A 24,543-nucleotide genomic window follows, 5' to 3' on the forward strand; every position below is an offset into this window, starting at 1 on the left:
AAAAAAAATAAATTATACAAAAATAACAAAATAACTCAGTTTAATTTTTATTTTTTTAATAATTTTTTTAGACTCTGTTGTTTGTAATATTTAAAATTACATTTCCTGAAAATTTGGAACAAATTGCTTTAAAAATGAAAAAGAAGATAGAATTTAAGTGATTTTTTTTTTAATTTCAAGGAAGTTGCCCTTGAAAATTTTCAATTCCATGTGGTTGTATCGGAATTTTTTTACAAGACCTGTTAAATCTCAAAAGTTACCCTTAAAATTTTTGTTCTGTAGAAACTTTCTTATAGTATATACACTGAGCTTTTAAATGAAAGCCAATGTTATTTAAAAAAAATGTTGGATACCCCTATGTCCTTAATCATGTTTTTAGTGATTAACTGGTAATGATATTTATAAATGAACTATAAAAAACTGGTAATATTTTATAGTTTATTTTTTTTCCCTACTTATATTGCCTTAGTTTTCTAAGGTGATCTACTATTCTATATTAAGTTGTTTTTTAACTTATTACCTAAAATTAAGTTTTATAAGAATAAACTGTAATTTTTCAAAGAGTTAAGAACCTTAAATAATTTCTAAACAAAAAATTGAGACAGATTCATTCAAAAACATTTTTACTGAGCAAACAAGTAAAATATATTTCAGCTTACCCTTATCAACTACTTTTGTTAGCAACTAACTTTAAAATAAATGCTGAGTAAGTAAACAGTTATAAGTTTCATTTGAAATACTTAATTAACAAAAATTAAGCTAAATTAATTACAGATTTGCTTAAATTGTTTAATATCTGTTTTACTAAACGGTTATTTAATTATTTTTTTTTAGATAATTAAAAATTTCATTGGTAATCTGAACTATATTTCAACATATTTTAATTTAAAATGGAAGCCTATGTCATTTTAACCTGTTTTGTTTGTTTTATCTGTGTAAAAATAGTTGTAGTGCAAAATAATGTAATTTTTTTGTTTAAATAGTCTATTTTAAAATAAATTATACTTTACAGTTTACTGTGTTTTTACAAACTCAGTTTTTGTTAACTGTTTACAGTTTTAATAGTTTGCTATCCCTAAGCTAGCTTCCAACCTTTGCAATTTTATGTTTGATTAAAGTTTGTACTAACTTATTGTTTTAAACAGCACCTTATTTTAAGCAACACAAAATGACCACCAAAACTTACCATGACTTTAAGTTCACAGTGAACCAGGTTAAGCTGATGTCCCAGCTGTATGAAAGCGGCCTGACCGCCGATGAAGTTGTTGCTGGCTTCAAGCAGATCCAGGACGTTGGAGGCAAGTCTGGCCTTGCCAGTTCTCCACAAAGATCCACAAATGAAAACAGCCAAAATGGCTTTAGTTCTCCCCAGCCAAACAACACAAGCCAAAACAGTAACCATAGTTTTAATTCCCCTCAGAGTGGCTTCAACTCCCAGCAGGACTTCTCCTACCTCTTCAAGACCCCCACTAGCGTCAACTCAAGCAGCACCCCCTCAATGGTCTTCTCTCCCCCAAGCTACACACAACCCCAAGGAGTAACTGCCCAAGGTGAAGTCAAGAGCAGCAAGGCCAGAGGCAGGCCAAAGAAACCCATTAGCAACTTTGTGGTCAATGAAGAGGATCGTGTCACCTTTTCTCCTCAAGTTGTGGCGCTGATGGAAGAAGATACAGTTGAAGTGTGGGGCAAGATCACCTTGCTGATGAAAAGAAAGGGTTTGAAGATCAAGAAGATTGTTGAGCATAGCAATGGGGCGTTGAGCTACTCATACTTGGCCAACTGGCTCAAGAGGCCTCACATCAATGACAAGAAGAAAGTGGCGCTGGTGTACAAGTGGTACGTTGATGAGGTGGGAAAAGGGGAGGAGAATGTGCTTCTGGCAATTGAGAACGGTCACGATCAGGTGGAAGCTCCTCAGATTGTTATGAAGGATGAATGACTTATTGTTGGCAATTGTGAACAATGAAGACCATTTCCTGACTTTTTTAGCCAAATTTTTGTGCTGTTCTGAATTTTCAAGTTGTTTTGCTTTGTTTTGTTAATATCTTTGACATGTATTTAAGGATTGAGGTTATGGTTTATGATTCATTTTCATAAAAGTTTTTATTAAATAAAATTGAATTATATCTTTCTTTTTATTTTTTGAGGTTTAGAACTGGCAACATGATTTTTAACTCAAAAAACAAACTGTATATTTAAAATTTTAATTAATTTTCTAAAAATATATTGACTATTGTGTAATTAGTAATATGTGTTAATTTATAAAATTTCATCTAAAAGTTATAAACTAGTTTGTTCATTATATTGTTTTAATGTTGTATTAAAACAAAAAATTTAAGAATAAAGGATTATCAGATTCTCCAGTTAAAGCATAGTAACTAAAGTTTTTTATTTATTTTGACTATCTCTTGTTGTATCTTCTTGTAAAAATAGCATCAATCTTTTATATATGTAAACATTCCGCTTAAAACTATATTAATAGATGATTAAGAATAGTTAAATTAAAAAAAACAACTTTATAGGTAATCTTATTTCCTTTATTCATCAAAACTTCTTTATTTCGTTTAAAATCGTGTTCCTTTTAGAAGTTGAATTGATTTTACTTGTAGCTGCACACAAAGTCATGTTAAGAAAATTTTAGCATAACTATCATGTTTTTAAAAATAAGATTTGAAATTGAATGTTAAGAGGTAAATGCATTGTATAAAACTAAATTTACTATAAAAAAGTTTATAAGATCAACTTTTTTCTTTAGTTAAAATACTGTTAACATAGTCATTCTGCCACCCATAAGAAATGTACCATAGAATAAACAAAAGAACCTCGTCCTTCCAAAGTTTGCAAAGTAAAGTCAGTTTATTTTTGTGTATTTATTAAAGCAGTTGGTTAATAAAAAATTTTGTTTTATATCTATAAACAAGTCTTTATCAAACATATATAAGTTAAGATAATTAATTTAATTGTTATAAACAATGTAAGCATTTTGTTGGGTAAGTTTTTAAATTAATATTTTCACCTAAACATAATTCGTATTAAGTACTATTTAGTTAACAAGCTATGGCTACAAGGTTTTATTAATGAATATGTTTGCCATTTCTTGTTACTAATTAAATCTATTTAAAGGGTTTTATAAAAACCCAAGTAAATTTGAAAAGAATAAAAGAAATTTTTTTGTTAAAAACTCAGAATAGCAAAACGTTTTTTTTAAGTTAGATCTAGTCTTAAATAATAAATATTGATATATAAAAGATTTTTTGATGATAAAACTTCTTAATAGTGATATGAGTTTCTATGACTTATAGATACTTTATATATAATAATAAAAAAATAAAGTTTGTTACTTAATTTAACTTTTTCAAAGGGTTTTGATTAGAATATAGCTTAAGAAATTAAGCTCAAAAAATTTTTTTTTGCACTATTTTTATAATTTTTAAAGATAGTCTTTCTTCATTTCAAGTTCATTTTCTTCAATAAGCATTTGTATATACAACTGTGTTTTTACAAACCTAAAATTTAAGAACAAAAAAAGAAAACCTTGAAAAACCTGAAATTTAACGATTTTTACTTGTAAACAAATGAAATTTAAAATAGATACAAATAATCTATCATATAGAAAAGAAACCATAAAAAAAGGTTTTATTAAAAAACACATTTCCCCAGTATCTTTTGAATGTTGTTATACTTTTGAGAACAGTCATTCACCTTAGAGTTAATTTTATACTTAAAATAAACCAGAAAACTCATTTTTTAAAAAATTTACAAAATCTTAAAAAAAATATCAAAAAAAATTCGCAACAATGATACACACATGCGTAACTTATGTTTAAATTTTAATTAATAAGACTACTAAATTTATTAAATAATGCGGAAAAAAAATACAACATATTTTTTCATCAATCATACACAAATTGTATTATTGTAAAACAATAGAAATTTATGCAGGTTTTACGTAATAATTAGAAGTTTTAATTTGTGTCTATAAACCTTTGCTTATTTATTGAATACAAAACAAGTTTTAGTTTTTTTTTTGCATGTGACTTTTTCTAATTTAGAATTTTTCCTGTTTTCTTCATTATACAAAATAATATAACTATTTTTTCTTTATCACTATAAAACATTTTTTGTCCCAAGTTGTAACCTTGTAAAGAATGCTACAAATTTATTTAATTACTAAAGTAGGAGAATTTTTTTTTGTTTTCTAAGGATTGAGTTTTTCTAAAAATTCTTTGGAACTTTTTGTTGTTGTAAACGCTTATTGTACCTAGTGCGAGTTTTTTAAAATTATTACTGTTCAAGGTCTCTGAAATTTTGTAATTTTTGGTCATAAACTTTTGAGTAGTGATCTACCGGATCCAAGATCCGGACCTGCTGGATCTTAAATTAAAAAAAAAAACTGGAACCGGTCAGATCTTAGATAGTTGATCAGGTAGATCACTGCTTTTGAGTTGACAACTTTAACGAAAAAGAAAGTTAATTAAGTTGCACAATTTTTATTTAAATAATTTGCTTCTCTATATTGTTTAAAGTTTGTTTTAGAGATTATTTAAAAGAAATAAGTTTAAACTTTTGAAAATATCTAATAAAAATTGATTTTTACTCACACAAAATCTAATGTAATATGCAAACTTCCAGTTCTATGTAAAATATTTTTGTTTTTAAGTCAAACTGCTTTAGAAACTGAGAAACTTTGAAAATTTTTGTATAAGCACCAAATAAAATTTCTGCACAGATGTAGTTTTAATTTTAGCATGCACAAAGGTTGTATTAGTTTAATTATTAAATGTTGAATACTTAAATAGAGAAAATTAATTTAGGAAATAAGATAAGGGGATTTACATTTTTGCCAAAAATTTTGACTCACTATGTGCTTTTGGCTAAAAAAAATCTAATTCAGAAGAATTTATTTATAATTATAATTTACAAAAGTGCTTTTAACTGCTAGTAAGTAAATTCTGCTACCTTTTTACCTTTATTTCATTACACATTTTACCTCAAGTATATATATTTTTTAAGTTGATGTTTTCAAAAATACTGTGGCCACAATATTTTTTTTCAATAGATCTGGTCTGTTACTCATAACAACTGTTGCCAACCTTTGACTTAATCATTGCTCTAAGAAAGCTTTTATGTTTTTGCTATAGGTTTTGTCACCTAGTTTTTTTTTTTTTACCAATATTCTATTTGTATATACAAAGATCTCTTATATGTTAATGCAGTTGTGTATTTTTCATTCCAACCAAATATCATACAAATAAAACTCATTTGTATTTACAGTCGTTTGGATCCAGCGAGGAATTATCTAGCACGGGCACCTACTGCTACTCAACAACCGATAACAACACCACTTGCAAGTACAACAGCAGCTTCTCTTCTAAAAGTTCAGGTAACATAACGATTAGGCACAGTGCATCCTCTGTGATACGGTCATGTTGGGCAAGCTTTTATTAGATTATGGGCTGAATTATAAACAAAACACTTTTTTATTTTAATAGTCTACCCTTTATATAATGCTCATAATTATACAATGCATATAATTAAACACACACTAAAATTTTGTTAGTTTCATTTTTTTTTCAACGAACCAAACTGTTATAAAATAAAAACAATTAAACAGAACAAAAGTTCGATGAAGTTAAAATCAATTTAACAAAACAAATTACACCTTAAACAGTTTTATTTATATCAGTTTTGTTTTTTAGTTAAAAAATTTGGTTTAGCTGAATTAACTGAATCTACATCTAGATTGTAACAGGCTGGTTAATCAGGATGCACTGTAAAATTAAAATGACTAGGAGTTATAATAGGTGCATATATCATAATATTTCATAATATAAATAAAAATGAAAAGGTATATAATTAAATGTCACTTAACTTCTATCTCCAAATTCTAATAGAAAATTATTATTTTCAAAAAAATAAAAAAATTATCATCAAAAACAACTTTTTTTTGGTTAAAAAAATATGGCTTCAAAATTTGTAAATTCCTTACAACATATTTCTCTAATTGTTGCAAGGAACATTTCATGAAAATTTTAGGTATTTATCTCATAAAACGTTGGAAGAAAAATGTTATAAGTTATTTTTGTATATTCAGCATTTTAGTTTGCACCTCTCATAAGGAACTTAGTACTCTCCAACTGTAAGCTGGTATATCTCAAAACTTAGTTTGAATATTAAAAATCTTTAAAAGCAACCTATAGCTTAGTTGAAACTCTACAAGTTATGATTGATTTAAAAAACATTAATCACCCTGTATGTTATTACTTATATAAATAGGTAGTCAATTTAACAAAAACCTACTAATAGTTTTAACTAGTATGTATTAGTTTTTAACTTTAAGGGTTATTCATTTAGCTTTGATTATCAAGGTAATTAATAAAGCTGAAATAACAAGTGTTATCACTAATTAGCAAAACAAAACAGAGTATTACAAGTTTGTTAATTGTTTGGAATTAATACTAGTTTTTATAAAGTACTTCAAATCAACTAAGAATTATAATATATTGAATATTTCTTGCTCAGTTGGCTGGCAAGCGGTAATAGACAACTTTTGTCACTAGAAAATTAAATCTAGTTTTATACATTGTGAAATAAAACTAGGTTTCTTCTTTTTTAAACTTCTTTTAGTTTCTTTTTTCTTAAAGTATTTCAGAAGTTATGCAAGTTTAGATGATGCCTATTTTGTTAAATTTGTTTCAAAAGCTGTGTTTTATGTTTTATGCATTGAATGATTAAAATTTGTAACAATTACAAATCACCAGAAAAGCTTATAATAATCTATTTTATCTTGTTTTAAATGATTTAGTTCCCATCAAAATTAACATAAATTATTCGCAAACTCAAAATATTTAAACATATTTATAAAGTTTCTAAAAGTTATATATTTTACAAAAACGCATAGGTGTTTTTAGGGCAACTTTAGGGAATATTAAGGGTGATATGAATAAAAAAACAACTAGTAAATATCAGTTGATTTATTCCTCAGGCTAGAGCATATACAATAGAAAAGCTACAAAAAACAAGTTCTTAAGTTTTTGTTTTTTAAACAGGTTATCTTACTTTTAAATATAAGTTATATTAAATTTAAGAAAATGATAAAAATGGTTTAAATAATAATAAGTATTTCGGGCATTTTTCTCTTGTTTTTTGCAAGCCAATTTTGACTAAAATATTGGAGAATTGCGACTAGTTTTTAATATTTAATTTGATGGATTTAAATTTACATAATTTCTGAAAATAACTTGAAAAAAAAACTAGGTTGAAAACAAGAAACTAAGTTTCATCCAACTGTGCGTATAACACTTCTTTTGAATTTCTGTTCGCCAAACTTTTTTTTTAATAGTTATTTACTGCTCGAACCCCCTTTTCAACCTTTTCATTGTATATTTTTTTGTCCTGCAAAACTCCTTAGCTCTTCAACCCTATAATCTCAATAGAGTAGTCTATTTATCTTAATCTAGCTCAAGTAACACTCAATTATCAAAATATTTTCTCAAAGAACAATCTGCAAACTACAAATTCAAAATTTTTTTTTTTCAAAAATAAAATCGATTTCATTAAATAAGTTTCACAAATAACGTTATTAAAGAGTAACCTTAAAAGCTTGTTCAACGAATTCCAAGTTCAACGCAAATTTCACAGGCGAATCGGGCAACAAGTCGAAGAACTTGAAGTTCGAAGTTTCCTGCAAGCTGATTGGTCGAATCGATCACGTGGTCAGGGATGGCCATCAGGAGGGATCGCTGGACCTCATCAACGTCATCGACATCGCGCAAGTAAGTTTTATTAAAATAAACTTCGCAAAAGTGCTAAATGCTACTCGGGCTAGTTTAAAGCTTTACAGGTAGTTTGAGGAACCCAGGTTGGCTTTTTTGCTTAAATGACAGGTAATTCTGTTGTTATCCGTATAGTGCGAGTAATTTGATTGTGTTGTTTTTATATTTTACAAAGTCGTTTTGTTTCTGTCAGGTACTTTTTAATATTGTTTGAGTTAGTAAGACACTAAATAGAATTAATAAATGTACAAGTGGTTGTTGTATTCATCAACGTCATCGCGCAAGTAAACAGCCTTGTTTAATTTCGTTTATTATTTATACCTTATCAATGCGCAAGTCAGTAAAAAATTTTCATTTTAACTGCTTATTTATTATTTTGAATTTAATGATTATATCTCGTTAAAGTCATCGATGTTGCGCAAGTAAGTGCTCAAAATATTGAATGAAGTTTGTAAATGCGTCGGATGTATTGTTGAGTTGCGTGATAAATTGCGCAAATAAATGAATAGATTTCTACCAGGGCTGCCACACAATCAGTCCAACTCAGGCCAGTTTAAGGTTTTTGAAAAACTCGGCTTAATTCAGTTTTTTTTTTTTGCTTTAAAGGGTGGCAACCTTGTTATGTATTGGTGCTGTAAACAAGTTTAGATACATAAAATGTTTTGTTTAAAAGCTTGAAAATAATTTTGTTTCAGTAAGCTTTTAGTAAATGTGAGATATTTTATGTTGTTGATAATTTACTACAATTTTATGCAAGTTGCTCTGTTACACTATGGGTACGTCAAAGCAGAAATATCCGGCTTGAGTTTTTACCTTGCATAAAACGAAGCAAACAAAATTGAGAACTTTTGTTACCAATGTTTTTATTTTGCAATAAATTAGATTTTCAGTAGATACTTGTAATTATTAACCGCTTTTTTACAATTCTAATAATTTTTCTTTACTTTTAAACTAGAATTTTTTAAACTGTTTTTTTAAAGTTCAGTTTTTATTAAAATTTAACCTCTGCTATCATAATAACTTTTTACAGAAGTTTAATAAAGTTGTTTTGATTGTAGAAAAAATTGCATTTTTTCCTAAAGCAACCAACTATGGTTTTTTTTATAAAATTAAAATAATTTTAATAAATTGCTAAAAAAAATGTAATTATTTTATTATTATTGATAAGTTTAGTTTTTTGGTACACAAATGTATTAGGTAAGTTGATTTAACTGTAACTTTTTTTTGACTCTACTGTTATTAAATCTCAAACACATTCATCTATTTTAATTAATAATTTACACTCATTATGACGTAACAGTGCGAGGAGCGCTTACCACTGTCACCCGGTGGCGAAGAACTGAAACTTTTGATCGACAAAAATGGCGTCCGTCTGTTTGGCAACAGCAAGCAGGTACTATGTTGTTTACTAATATTTAGTATTTTGACTTCTAAAGTGATGTTTAAAATATGCATTTTTTTGTTTGCTTCAAGTTTTTTCTTGTAATCAAAGTTTTATAGTTTTTGCAACTGCGGCAACATTTGTTTCGTTTTAATTTAAACATTAATTTATCCTAGGTTTGAAAACAAAAATTTTTAATACAATTTTTAACATTTAACATTTTTGTTTAGAGTGCGTATACAATAGTCTATTTACAATAAATTTTCTGAAAATCAAAACCATGATTAATTCTTATAGATTAGTGGTCAATTTCAGCCAAGTTAATCCCCACTCATCTATGAGTTTTTATCAGTTGCACACAAGTCAACTATCAGATTACTTTTTTAATCGGCGAAGATGGTTTTTATTAAAAGAAGAAGCAAAAAGTGCTCTACTAAGAATTTCATTTTTTTAAAACACAAAATAAATACCGAAATATATTCAGAACTCCAAAAATAACAAACTAAAAAAACAAATATATAATAAATTTAAGTTTTATGTTAAATATTTCCAGGACCCATTATTGAGAGTTCCGTTGTACAAGATCGAGAGAATTGTCACTTATGATGACGTAATCATTAATGATGTCATAATAGCGCTGAAGGTGGTGCACGGTTGCCATGGCAATGATGACAACCTACCTGACTACAGCCATTATGACGTTCACGTCTTTGCTTCTGAAGACCACGTTAGTTTAAATTTAATTAATTTGTAATTTTATTAAAATAATCTAATTTTGTTATATATTTTTATTGTAGGCAATAATGTATAGTATGTTTGTTGTTATGTATAGTATAATTTTAATTATTAAACAGAACTACTTTTATACGTTAACATGTATTTTTCCTATTAATATATTGAATAAGATTTGCCCAAATTTTTTTACTTTAAGGACCTGGATACACAAAAAGACCTCTTGGTCATCGAGTTGCATACCCGACTTAACCCAAATTATAAGGAGCTAAAAAGGAAAAGAAAAAAAAATACAGTCAAATTTTAAACTCAAAAACGAAAAACTCTATGAAAAATGAGACTAATAAACTCTACAACATTAAATATTTTCCTAAAAATATATCCAAACAATTAAATGATTTTTTATATAATAGTATCTAACATTATACACATAAAATATATATTGAACTCTATGTTAAAAGGTAAAATTTCAAGTCAAGTAAATTAAAAGTGTTGTCACGTATAAAAAATTAATGTTATATTGTAACAGAGTCGCCAAAAAACCTTGAAACCTGGAATTTGAGGAATTAAAAATAAAAAAAACCTGGAAAAACCTGAAATTTTAACAATTATAGTTAAGTAGTAAAGTTTCGATGTGACAGAATAAATCTATCATATAATTAAAAATATTTTGTCAACATCAATTTTTTTTAAAACATTTCAAGAAGCTGTAAGATATCTATTCAATTTCTTTATACTATTTAACACAGTTTTTACCTTAAACTAAATTTTAAACTAAAACTAAATACTAAAACGTGTAATTTTAAAAACCTGGAAGAAGTTTTCAATACCTAAAGAAAATTTGCCAAAAACACTTGGCAACCCTATTCAATGTTTGGATTTTTTGATTAAAATGGTGTTTTATGAGTTTGTTGCACAAAATCTGGTTTTTCAGCTGTTTTGCAAGTAATAATTCTTTTATGAAAGTACAACTTTGTATTATTTTAAAAAATTATGGTATAAATAGTTAGCTGTAAAAGAGCAAGATTTTTAGATACACAAAAACTTGGGAACGAAGGGTCAATTTTGCACGAAGACAAAATTGCACGAGGGGACAAAATTGCACTAGAGTAAAAAATGTATATAAAAAAACACAAAAAGTTGAAGATAAATTAATAAAAAACCAAAAAGAAAAAGAAAAGTTATTGACCGAGGGCAAGGGGTAACAGTGATAGTAAAAATAAAATTTATACCATCAAAAATTATTATTGAAAAAATAAGAAAAACGTTTTAATAAAAATAAATTAACTAAAAAGAAAAAAAAGCTACCGACCGAGGGTAAAAGTTAACAGTGGTAGTAAGATAAATAAAAAACAAAATGAATACAAAAAGTTAAAATTAACAATAGAATAAAAAAAAAAATCTATTTTTGCAAAAGTATCTTCGTGCAATTTTCTCCGCTCGTGCAAATTTGACACCTACCCCAAAAACTTTTTCTTGAAAGACTGGCAATCTAGATCTTAAATTGTAAAAGCTTAAATCTTTTCTGTCTAACTATTATCTTTTTTATTTTAATTTTTAATTTGAAAACAGTACATCTATCGTTCTCCAAAGTTAATTGTTTTATTGTTATATCAAATAATGACATTGATAATTTTTCACAGGAAGGTTGCCAGAAAATAGGTCACAAGTTCACGAGGATAATCGACTCTGTGGTGTCTTCTAGCGGTAAAAATTCCCAATCGTCCATCAACACATCTTGAACTTTTTACGTGGTTTGTTTTTATTATTAAATCGTTTATAAAAACTAATTCATCTTTGCTTTGAAATAAGATCATTGAAAAACTTGTAAAAAAATAAATTTCTAATCATCTAAACCTCCCAAACCCTTATCTGGTTTGTTACAGGTTTTTACAAGTTTTTCATTGATATTTTTTCTATAAAAAGATTAATTATTTTTAAATATTAAAGTAGTCTTAAAATATGTTAGAACATATCTAATTAAATTTTTTTTGGCACTGAATGAAATAATTCTAAATTTGTTAATAATACCTCTTAAATTGTCTTTTAAGGTTTGCCATAGTTTTTTACAAGTTTTCCGTTGATTTATAATTTTTTGCAAAGAAATGTTATTTTACATATTGAAGATAGCGTTATTAGCTGATTTAAAAAAATAAAAATTGCTTTACTATTTGTAAGTTACTTTTAAATAAAAATTTTAGTAATTAAAGATAAGTTTAATCGCTATGATGTCATCAATTGATAAAAATAAACTTAAAATGTTCCAAGTGTGTCAAGACAATGGGGTCTAAGCATTCTTACTGTAGTTGACATTAGAAATAGGATGTTATATAAAACCTTAAAATATAAACTTTTGTATAGACTTTAAAAATGCAATTTATATTTTGAGTTAGTTTAAAACTTACAAAAGTTTTTTTTCATACAAAAAATTTTTTGTGTTAAAGTTTCACAAAAGTTAAAAAAAAACACTATATAGCTATATTCTCTTACTTTTTTAAAGCTTACGAAAGTTTAGAAACCTATCAAAATTTAACACACAAAATCTTTATTGATAAAATAAGAAAAATAGTTTTGTGACTAACCGACAACATTCCTCCTCAAAAAGTTAGAATAAGTAGATAGATAAATTAAGTTATAATTTATATGTTTTTTTAGTAAATATTTTGTGTACCTTAAAATTTGTTTTATATGTTATAGTTTTATATAAATTAGATAAATTAGAAAGTTTTCTAATTGTATAACGTTTGTTATTCTCCCACTTTTTTTTTTGAAAACCTGTTAGGCATTGACTACAAAAAAGAGATACAATATTTAAAAAAAATGTATATGAGAAATAACAATATATAATAAAATTAACGATATAAATACTTAAAATAGACAAAAATAATTTACTTTTATAATTTTATATAGATTTATAACTCATAACAATCATTTTTACATTAATTTTTCTAAATAAAATATATAAATTTTTATTTAGTTTACTGAATAAAAAAATGTAACATGCAGACATTTGATACCAAATTAGAATTTGTATTACGAGACGCAAAACTTAATAACTAAGAATTATCGCAACAGAGAATGGAGATTCGGTGTTTTAAGAGGAGAAAAATTGAAGACAAGTGCAATAGAACGATCCTGTAACTCGCTTACGATCAAATAATGTAGTGATGCAATTAATTTTTCAAACTTTTATATCGGAAAATAATGTTTTACTTTGTTTGTGGTATTTATGGATTATTTTTTGCATCAATTTTTTGCACTATTTAACAATGTGCCATAAATACCAATTTTTTAAGCTTGTTGTTTGTATTGTATTTTTTGTGCTTTGGGGTTTTAATTGAAATTATTATTAGGGTAAAGATAGATCATAAATCAAACAGTTTTCAGTTCAATATTCATAATTAATTAGTTATAAGCAGTAATTTACGAAAGTGTCAATAACTTGCTTAATAAAACAAATTCATTTCAATTTTTTGAGCACTTTTGACCTAAAATGAAAAACTACTTTTTTATTGATGAGAGCTGACTAATAATTGAAAACTTTTAAGCAAATTTGTACTTTTTAAGTAAAATGGTTGTAAATTTAAATGAGTTGCTATTGAGACAATTAAGTCGTATTATGACTTTATATAGATACATAAGTTTAATTAATACATGGAAAAGTTGAAGCCTTTATAATGCTTTACAAATCTCCCAAAAACTTCTAACAACATAAAGTCTAGTATAATTTAGAAAAATAAACATGTCTAGTTATTTTATATTGTTGAAATATTTGTGACATACATAGGAAATTATCTTTATTACACGCTAGATTAAATATTTTGCAAGAATAAATAACAATCCCAATAACGAAATAAAAAGGAAACTTAAATAGTAAAAATTTATTAGAGCAACAAGCTATAATAGCTTTTAATTTGTTATACGGAGATTGCGGTTATAAAATGCTTTCTTAAAGCATTTTGAATTCAACGTGTATTTTTTGTTTGAAAAATTTATAGGAGTGTTGTACCTAACATTTTAGTATTGATAAAAACGTTATGTTGTAATAAATTCCACTTCACTAAAATTTAATATCGTACCATAAAATATAAATCAATCAGCTCATGCTTTGATGACAAAAAAAAAATTCTGAATTGTTAAAATCACCCACTTTTAAAAACCTTGATCTTGAGCGATTAAAATTAAAACGAGAAACTCTAGTTACAAGTGAAGTTGAACAAAAAATAGATTGTATCATTAAGGTCAATAGTTTAATTCAAGCTTATTGATATTTCAAAACTAGAAATGTTTTAAATGCAATTGTTCATACCCAACTAACACTGAAAAGATTTACATTTTATCTAAAATAAATCTTTGTTGGACTTTTTTAGAGGTTGGCTAAAGCATACAAGTTTAGTTGTTTTTTTGTAATGATTTATTGTCGTGAATTTTATATTACAAACAGTTCTACCAACTTTTAATTTCATTAATCTACATTTTAAATTTTTCTGTTTTACAACCATAATTTTTTTGTTAAGTTTAATCTAGAACTCTAGTGTATTGAAATTTTAATTAGTTTAAGTTGATTGTGCTATATATTTTGTGTTCCTTTCTAAACTATGATTTTATAAAGTTATTCAAGAAAATTTACAGGATGTTTTGTTTATAAAGCTTCTACTACGTTTGCGAGTGAATTTTACACTTTAGATTTAAAATGGGAACTTTTCTAGTCATTGATTTAACAAAAAGAGTCTGTCGCACTTGTTAAAAAAAGTTAACGGGCAGCAATATTTTGAAAAATGATTTTAATGGTAAAATTTAAGAGCATAGTTTTTTGATACAATTGAGTGTGGAGTAAAATTCAAGGTTGAATACTTTTCAAGTATTAGTTATTAAAAGCTAAGTTTTTTGCTTTACACAAGAATTTCTTTAATCCGCAAAATACTTTGTGGGAAAAAAAAAACATTCTTTTGGTCGGACAAATGCAATTACAAAAATTGATTGTTTGTATAATTGGAATAGATGTCGTAAAATAAAGTATGAGGTTATTGTCTTTTTAATGAAATCTTTCTTTCCAAACTACTTAATTTGTTTCATACACAATTTGCACTTGTATTTGTTGTTTATAAGTGAATATAAGGATTTAAAAAGTTTAGTTTGATATACAAACTTTTTCTGCTTACATAAACTGGGCCTTAAACTGTGAATGCATAAGGCTTCTAGAATATGTAGCTGAAAAGAGTTTTACGCTATCATTAAAACTAAAAAGTTCACTTCTTAATAATTTTTCGCACACTCATTATTGTCTAACAAGTTTCGTCCAATCAAAATGAAATATTTTTGCAGGTTTCCCGAAAGACCATCAAACCAACTTTTTAATATTTAAGAAACATGCTGATCTATTCTTACCTGAAACTTTTGATATTTTCCTACCACGTAATCACTACCATAGTGACAACTAATTTTATGGATGATGTTACTTTTTTCCTAGGTGGGAGAAGCATATTTTGTTTGTAGTGTAGTGGAAAGCTTTTATAAGTAAAACTTGTAGAAAATATCTATATGAAATTAAGAATACAAAAAACATATTTTAGCACATAGGTAAAAAGTGAAGAAACTACACTTAAATTGTGTACTTATACCTACTGCATTTTCATTGATGTACATTATTTTCTAACATGAGAAGACAATTATTATCGTCTATTTAAATTTTTCTACTAAATCTTAGAAAAAAACTTTTTAACATAATTTTCCTTGTTAATTTATGATTTCAGAAAACTATGGTTACAAGCTCAAGTTTACAAGGTTTGATCATACCAATTCGATTATCAGACCACAAGCTTTCGGTAGACTGAGACCGGTTTTGTCCTAATTAGGACTCATCAGTCAGTCACAACCGAAAAACTTGCTCAGCCAGTCATAACTGTTGTGACTGACTGGATGAGTTCCAATAAGGACGAAACCAGTCTCATTCTACCGAAAGCTTGTGATCTGATCATCGAACTGGCATGACCAACTCTTTGTTAAACTTGAGCTTATCTCACGGCATATGAAAGTCCAGGTTTCGGTTCTGTAGACTTTAGCCAATGTTTTTGTTGACTTTGTTTACAATTTGCAGAATAATAGAGGTGTAGTATTGTTTATAACTTTTACGTTTCCATCTCAATTCGTTTTTTAATTAGTAGTTACTTTTTAAATAATTTAAATTTATTACAAAAGTTAAAAGCTTATACTAATTAAGAAATAACTAGAACTACTAACCAAGATGTTTTAAAAGATTATAAAAGATAAAGTCTAAAATGAATGCGAGTTAGACTTAGATATATAACAATTAAATTATTGGCTCTCAAAATAAGCTTCGTAAAACGGTTTGAAAGTTTAACTCTACGTACATTTAAGTGTAAGACAAGCAGGATTTTGTAATGAAACTATGTTGAATAACTTGAGATAAAAAAAAAGAAAAAAAAAGGTTTGAAGCATAGCTTTTTAGTTTGAGTATTTATTAAGTTAAACGAATAATTTTCGTACTACTTAAAATGTTAAGTATAAATGTTTTACTTTAGCAAAATCCATTTGGATATTTTAGAGGTACAAGGTAAATTTGTGTTAGTATCTGTCTGCTTCTCAATTGATCATTTAGTAAGTAACTTTTCTGCTATACCAAAAAAAATCTCGTTTCTATTAAAAAGTTTCTTTTTTAAATATTAGTTTTAAGTAAAAGTTTGTAAAAAAAAAATTAAAACGTTTAACTCAGGATATGTTTAAAGTCAAATTTAGTCGCATAAAGAAGTTAACGAGCAGCAAAACAATTTTTTAACAACACTTTATTAGATTTTTTAACTAGTTTCTGTAAGTTTAATTTAATTTTTTTCTACTTTTAATTGCAAGTTTTTAAACTTGAATGTTTTCCTTTTTAAATAATCATGATTTATTTTACAACACATTTAAAAAAATAAAAGCTACTATAGTTTTAAATACGAAACACATTGTAAGGGTGTATTAAATGAAGCATTTGTGACATACAACTTAAACAAGGCAAAACACTTATATAAGAAGAAAGCATACTATCGGTTTAAAATAATTAAGTTTATCCAAATATTCAAAAAGTAATTTGATAAAGGTTATACCAGTCAGATAGGAATAGACCAGAAAAAACCAATTTGTTTTTAGTAACTAGTTCAAGACACTCAATACAAATCTTAAAATCCAATGTGATTTTTTACAGACTTTTGTTTTACTTTTAATCCTATTTTAGCCCTGTTTAACAACTGTTATGTAAAACAAAAGTAAATAAGTCGTGTTTGTTGAAAAAATTGTCCAAAAATTGTTGAGGTAAAAAACTAATTATGTTTGTTAGTATACAGTTTACCTTGACTAAAAATTTGTTTTTGCTAGATAATTTCAACATAGTGTACAAAACACATTTTTTTGTGTTGATAGCTGTCAAACTAATGTTAATAAAAAAAACCACCTTATACTTATACAGGAGTTAGACTTTTTATTTTTCATGCCTTTTTTTATTCTAAACTTTTATGTTTTAGTTTTTTACGAGAGTAGTATTTAACTATTTAGAAAATAAAAAAATATACTACTTGTATTTTGAAATAGTTATACTAATCAAATAAAAAAATTAAAACTGGACACACATATGAACTTTTAAAAAGTAAAATTTACTATTTATTTATCATCAACCATTATAAATAAAAAAATCTAAACAGCTGGATTAAAAAAAGATATTTTTACCATTGTAAACTCGTGAAAATTATTCAATGTTTTACAATTTCTCATTAATCTTTAATATAGTTCTAGAACAAAATTTCACGTTATAAAATAAGTTTCGGAATTTTTAAGTACACTTTCATCTAACATTATATTTTTATAATTTTTTTGAGTTAAAAGTTCTCCAAAAATACAGAATTTATCTTTTACTGGACAATTTGTAAAAAATATTACTAACAACTATAGCATTTCGATCCTATCTATAAAAAAAGCATCAAAACCTAAAAAATAAAAAAAAATTTAACAAATTCTGTTTTCTTTAAGTATTTTGTACATAAAGTATTATTTTTTATAAAATAATGTTTTATTTCTAAAACAGTTGCTTAAAGTTTAAATAAAAAGTTTAGAGCGTCAAAATATTTAAAAAAATCAATTTATGTAGGATAATTAGACTATAGCTCATTTTAGTGTTTATGTTTATACTTGTTTTCTTTTCAGATTTTACATTGTTAATAAATTATTAAACTAATTTGACGAGGAGTTATTCTTCATGTAAAATCTTATTCAAATAGAATCTGAGAAAAGTAAAATGGTCATAGTAAAGTGCCCAATTCGTGGATGCGAGTTCCAGACGCCAGATCTATCCGGTGATGTTGTGAGTAGCCTTCTCAACCTCCACAAAGTGGAGCATCAGCAAAATTCTGAGTTATCCAATAATGGAGTAATGCCAAATGCACCTCAATTGATTAAACCAAGGGTTGACCGGGGGATCAGCCAAGAGACATGGCTTGCTTTCATTCGGAGGTGGGAGGCATTCAAGATTGGTTCGAATATAAGCAACCAAAACGCAAGCATACAGCTTTTTCAGTGTGCGCAGGACAAGCTTGGCGATCTTATGTTAGCAAGTGATCCTCGACTGATGGCCAAATCAGAAAGTTACGTTGCTAAACTGATGAAGTCGATTGCAGTCATAAAAGTTGCTATTGGTGTAAAGAGAGCAGAACTTATGAACCTACATCAGGACCATGATGAACCGTTTAGAACGTTTGCCACACGTGTACGAAGCAAAGCAGAAACCTGCAATTTCACTACAGTCAGTGAGTGTGACTGTGGGAAAAGCAATGTGACGAGCTACACAGAAGAAGCAATAAAAGACGTGATGCTCGCTGGCGTTGGGGATGATGACATAAGAAGAGAAGTTCTCAGTACTGAAGATATCTTATCCAGGTCATCATTTGATATAATTTCCTTTATTGAAAGTAAAGAAATGGGACGCCATGCAACTGAGAATTCGCGGACCATATCTGCAGTCTCTTCCTTTCAACGTCAGAAGAAGGGACGTGTCAATATAGGAGATAAGTCCCAACATGTTCCGTGCCAGAACTGTAAAAGACTTTTCTATCCTTTCAACGAAAAAGGTAACCAAAATAAAAAACCTTTCAGATATTGTCTATCTTGTTGGCGTAGTCGTTCAAAAAGGGTTAATGCTGTTCAAATCCAAGCTGATCATCCTGATTTTATGCAACAAGATACCCAAATAATGTCACTACACGCAAGTAAAAGAATCATGTTGAATAACACCATATTCAGCAAGAAGTCCTTGCGTAAAGCCAAGGCAACGACTGATCATCCTCGTGCATCAGTCAAGATTGCTAGACATGGCACAAACAAGTTTGCATGGGTAAGTGCTTTAGCTGATACTGGAGCACAGTCGAACCTTTGGGGGTGGAAAAACTTTCAGGAGGCTGGTTTTTGTAAAAAGGATTTAATGCCTGTATCCATCACAATTCGGGCTGCCAATAAAATTCCTATTAACATTCTAGGGGCTTTTAAAGCGACTTTCAGCGGAATGTCTCCAAAGAAGGAGGTTATCAGATGTGATGGAACTGTTTATGTAAGCGATTCAGTGACCGGATTCTTTCTCTCCTATGAAACCATGGTTGACCTCCTGATTATTAATAAGGATTTTCCCACCATTGGATCTCAACTGCCTCATCAGCATTCTGAAGTTGCTGTAAGTTCAAATGAAAATAATCCGAATAGACTGGACTCGCATAAAGATGTGACCTGTGATTGCCCGCCAAGGAGTAGAGTGCCAGACCGACCAAACAAACTTCCGTTTGAGGCAACAAATACAAACGTGAGCAAAATGCGTGATTGGCTCTTACAAAGGTACACAGCTTCAACGTTTAATGTATGTCCACATAAATTACTCCAGCAAATGAGTGGGCCTCCACTTGAGATACATTTGGAGAATGATGCTAAACCACGTGCTTGTCATACACCAACTCACGTGCCAATTCATTGGCAGAAACAGGTTGAAGCAGATCTCATTCGAGATGTGAGGTTGGGTGTCTTAGAACGTGTCCCATTTGGTGAGCCTGTAAGCTGGTGTCACCGCATGGTGGTCACCAGGAAACAGGATGGGTCACCTAGAAGGACAGTAGATCTCTCACCACTTAACAAGTATTGCAAGCGGGAGACGTGCGCTACAGATACTCCGTTTAAACTAGCGCGCAGAATTCCGAAGGGAACGTTCAAGACTGTAACAGATGCATGGAACGGGAGTCATGGAGTTCCGCTGAGAGAAAGTGATAAACACCTCACTACATTTATCACTCCGTTTGGCAGGTTCCGATATACTAGAGCACCTCAAGGCTTTGTATCATCTGGTGATGGTTACAATCGACGATTTGCAGCTATTTTATCTGATTTTGAAAGAAAGGAGAGGTGTGTTGATGACACCATATTTTTTGATTCAGAATTAGAGTGTCACTGGTGGCGAACAATAGATTTTCTGTCAAAAGTTGGCAATGCAGGCATCATTCTAAATCCAAAGAAGTTCCAGTTTTGTCAAAAGTCCGTTGATTTTGCTGGATTTAGAATTTCTGATGAACGTATAGAACCTCTGCCCAAATATCTGGATTCCATTCGCAATTTCCCAACCCCAAAGTCTGCCACAGATATACGTAGCTGGTTTGGTCTGATAAATCAAGTCGCAAATTATGCCAAACTTCGTAAAGTCATGGCACCGTTTAGAGATTTTCTCAGTCCAAAATGTAAGTTTATGTGGACAGAAAAAATAAACCAATCATTTAATGAATCAAAAGAGATAATCATTGACGCAATAAAGAGCGGTGTTCAAATTTTTGATCTTGGGAAACTGACTTGTCTTAGACCAGACTGGTCAAAGCAAGGATTGGGCTACTTCCTTATGCAGAAACACTGCAAATGCAATAGCCGGTTACCAGATTGCTGCACCACCGGCTGGAAAGTGACGCTTGCAGGTTCAAGGTTTCTGAATGGGGCAGAAAAGAATTATGCTGCCATAGAAGGGGAGTCGCTTGCTATTGCTTGGTCATTAGAACAGACAAAGTATTTCACTAAGGGCTGCAAAGATCTTGTGGTTGTTACGGATCATAAACCACTGGTAAAGATTTTTGGTGATCGCACCTTAAACGAAATTCACAACACGCGCATTTTTAGGCTCAAACAACGTACTTTGCCATGGCTTTTTCAAGTGCATTACATGCCAGGTAAAACTAATCTAGCGGCAGATGCTACATCGCGTTATCCAAGCTCGGTTAATGAAGTTAATTCACATGATAATGATTTGACTAACGAATCACTTCTAATTTCTTCATTGAGTAATGAAGTATGCCATTCAATGGCAATCACTTGGGAGGAAATTGTAGAAGATACACTAAATGACAAAGTTCTTTCAAGAGTATCCAGGTGTATTGAGGAAGGTCGAAGCTTGAAACATGATGAATCTTTGTCAGCGTATTTTAGATACGATGATGCATTGTATTTAAGTGATGGGGCTATACTTTACAAGGACAGAGTAGTAATCCCCGTCAGTTTACGATATCTGGTCCTCAACACATTACACTCGGCGCACCAAGGAGTCACATCAATGCATAGTCGTGCCCAACAGATTGTCTTCTGGCCTGGTATTACACAAGACATTGAAGCAATTCGGGCCAATTGTCAAAGCTGCAACCGCAATTCACCTTCTCAACCATCATTGCCACAAGAAGCGTCTGATCCTCCTACAAACCCTTTTGAAAAAATATTCGCAGATTTTTTCCAGTTTGCCGGAAACAATTTTTTAGTAGTCGGTGACAGGTTGTCGGGTTGGTCGGAAATATTTTCCACACCCAGCGGAACCTCTCAGGCAGGTTCGCGTGGGTTGATTAAGTGCCTCCGAGTTTTGTTTTCCAGGTTTGGAGTACCCGAGGAAATATCGAGTGATGGTGGACCGGAATTTACGTCCAGTGCAACAAAGGAATTCCTTAAAACCTGGGATGTCACGCATAGAATATCTTCAGCTTACTATCCAAGATCAAACGGCAGAGAGGAGGTAGCCGTCAAACAGGTAAAAAGGTTGCTAAGATCAAATGTTTACGCTTCAGGAAGTCTGGACAATGACAAGTTTTTAAGTGCGTTGCTCCATCTGAGAAATACTCCTGATAGCAATTGTCAAGTGTCTCCAGCCGGGATCATATATGGACGTCAGCTGCGAGATAGTTTCTCATTCTTGAACAAACTTGACAAATTCTCCAATCCTAATGTGCGACCCATGTGGAGAAAAGCATGGAAGCTTAAAGAAGAGGCGCTCCGTACAAGATTTGTTAAGAATTCTGAAGTACTTAACCAAAGAGCCAGGGATTTGCGGCCTCTCTATGTTGGCAGTAGGTGTTTACTACAGAACCAGAGTGGCACTCATCCACGTAAATGGGACAGAAGCGGAGTGATAATGGAGGTGCTTCCACATGATCAGTATGTAGTCAGAGTTGATGGTTCACGGAGACTTACTCGGAGGAACAGAAAATTTTTAAGGATGTACAACCCAGCCTCAACAAGCATTGAAGCAAAAACTTCCCATGGTTGGAGCAGTAATCTACCAAGCTCACATGAGTGCAATGTTGGTCCTCAACGTCCTGATTCTTCTGTAAAGATTAAAGAGGATTCCAACAGTGCCAATAAAGGTAAAACCAGTGAGGTTGAAGCGAATCATGAAGAGATTGAGGAAGAGTACATTCCTGCTCCTATAGTTCACAAAAAAAATAAGGTGCCGCTTGCTTTGCGTAGGTTGAAAGACTTCAATGCGCCAGGGAGGCTTGAAAGTGGAGTACTCCAAAGTAGAAATCACCGTAAGTGAAGTCTGTTTGTTCCTGTTTATACAAAAGTTTGTGCTGAGTGTTCAATTGATGCTGATAGTGATGATTGCTGAGCCAGGAAGGATTCAGCGTTGAATAGCATGAATTTGTATTGTTTTGGATTTATTTAGTGCGTTTTATTGCAGTTTTGATTTTCTTCAAATAAATCCCTTGTTTAAAGATTTTTTATTTAAGTCAATTGAGTTTTTTTTTTTATTGCATAAAATTTAGTTTCATCTTAGTAAAATATTTTTGTTACTTGTTTAAATCCCCTCTTGACGAGCTATGTCATTGCCTTAAACTTGTTATTATATTTAATGAGCTGGAGGGGATGTAGGATAATTAGACTATAGCTCATTTTAGTGTTTATGTTTATACTTGTTTTCTTTTCAGATTTTACATTGTTAATAAATTATTAAACTAAATTGACGAGGAGTTATTCTTCAATTTATATGTTTTTCTTTCGGATTAAACAAGTGGATTGATCACATAAAATGTGAACTAATTTCTTAAATATCTTTGAAACAGTATCTACTAACTAAAATTCATTTAGTACTCAAAGTATAAATAATACTTCTATTGAAACTTTATTTAAAAATGTCTTATTTAACAAAATGTTCTGCCCACCCTCGGCTATTCAGCTAAGAACTAAACCCTACATTAAGAAAATTTGTCTAAGTAACTTGAGATCTGTTTTTACTTAATTGAGGCAGCCTAAAAGTATAACGTTAGCACTTTACTCAAAATTCAATTAGTGAAATCAAGGAAAGATGTCTGAAGAACTTAGCAGTTGTGCTTTTCATTCGAGCAACAAACTTCAATATATGAAAAGTATTTGAATAAAATACTGCTGTTTTGCAACGACGGCGGGTATTCGACATTTTTCCAGAAGAAATACAACTATACTAACATAAAAGTTACACATTAAATTGTTTAACTTTTTCAATTTGATATTTTTTAGTGGAACTTTGAATTCAAAAAAAAAAAAATAGTTCATTATAATTAAATTTATAAACAAAATTGTCTTGGTAAAGTTATAAATTCTTGTAGGAAGGTTTATCTATGAAGGAGTGTTGATAATATCAAGCTTTGTATATATGGACCTCTGGAAATTCTAAAGAAAATAATCATGATTTAATAAAAAATATATAAAACACTTTAAAAAATACTTACTAAAATTTTGATAGTAAAAATGAAATGATAACTTACAATAACAATAAAATATAGGTTTTAAAATTTTAAACTTATTCTTAGCATGGTACACTTTTAGATATTCCAATTACAACATTTCTCTAGAGACATTATAAAATTACAGACTAGACAAAAAACTAAATTTACTAGTATTACTCAAATAGTATAACTTTTTTGTATTACGGGATACTACTAACACTCTTGGATACTTATGTTTAAATTATTTAGGAAAAATAGGAATACAGTAACACATTTATATAGAATTTAAACAAGTTTTCTTTCAAACATTCAACGTTTGATATTATAAGTTAATTTTTACTAAACTAATTAAAATCTATCGTAATGCGTAAAGTTTAAATCAAATACTGAACTATATTACATAATGAAATCAAACATTGACAAACAAATTATCTTTTAAGAACTGCATTCTAATTACAGTAACCTCTCGCTTATTATCGCATATTTTGTTCACAGAAAAACTGCGTAAAGATACGAGAGGTACCAAATATACTTACTATAATGGGTGTTTTTTGGTATTGCTTCTAATTAAAAGCAGACTGGGAACTTTCCCAATTTGTTTACTTCATTTATAAATATTAAAACA

At 29.2% G+C, this 24,543-nt stretch overlaps 1 protein-coding gene across 1 annotated transcript; it reads left to right on the plus strand.

Moving 5' to 3' along the window:
* The first annotated feature begins 2,583 nt into the window (after nucleotides 1-2,583).
* Nucleotides 2,584-13,225, plus strand: LOC145834967 (integrin beta-1-binding protein 1-like). The gene is made up of 8 exons (XM_082942498.1): nucleotides 2,584-2,690; nucleotides 2,756-2,850; nucleotides 5,275-5,383; nucleotides 7,642-7,775; nucleotides 9,076-9,168; nucleotides 9,710-9,883; nucleotides 11,532-11,642; nucleotides 12,964-13,225. The coding sequence occupies exons 2-7, from the start codon at nucleotides 2,797-2,799 to the stop codon at nucleotides 11,628-11,630; spliced, it is 663 nt and encodes a 220-aa protein (XP_082798624.1). The 5' UTR covers nucleotides 2,584-2,690; nucleotides 2,756-2,796; the 3' UTR covers nucleotides 11,631-11,642; nucleotides 12,964-13,225.
* The last annotated feature ends 11,318 nt before the right edge of the window (nucleotides 13,226-24,543 follow it).

This window comes from Thalia democratica, chromosome 4, assembly GCF_965202585.1.
Source record: "Thalia democratica chromosome 4, ktThaDemo2.hap1.1, whole genome shotgun sequence".
Lineage (NCBI taxonomy): Eukaryota > Metazoa > Chordata > Thaliacea > Salpida > Salpidae > Thalia > Thalia democratica.

Bases quoted from the DNA above. Each gene is read 5' to 3' on its own strand.
- LOC145834967 (XM_082942498.1), top strand. From the start codon at position 2,797: ATGTACCATAGAATAAACAAAAGAACCTCGTCCTTCCAAAGTTTGCAA. The intron at 2,851-5,274 runs GTCAGTTTATTT...TTGTATTTACAG, and splicing joins TCCAAAGTTTGCAAAGTAAA to TCGTTTGGATCCAGCGAGGA. The intron at 5,384-7,641 runs GTAACATAACGA...CAAATTTCACAG, and splicing joins CTTCTCTTCTAAAAGTTCAG to GCGAATCGGGCAACAAGTCG.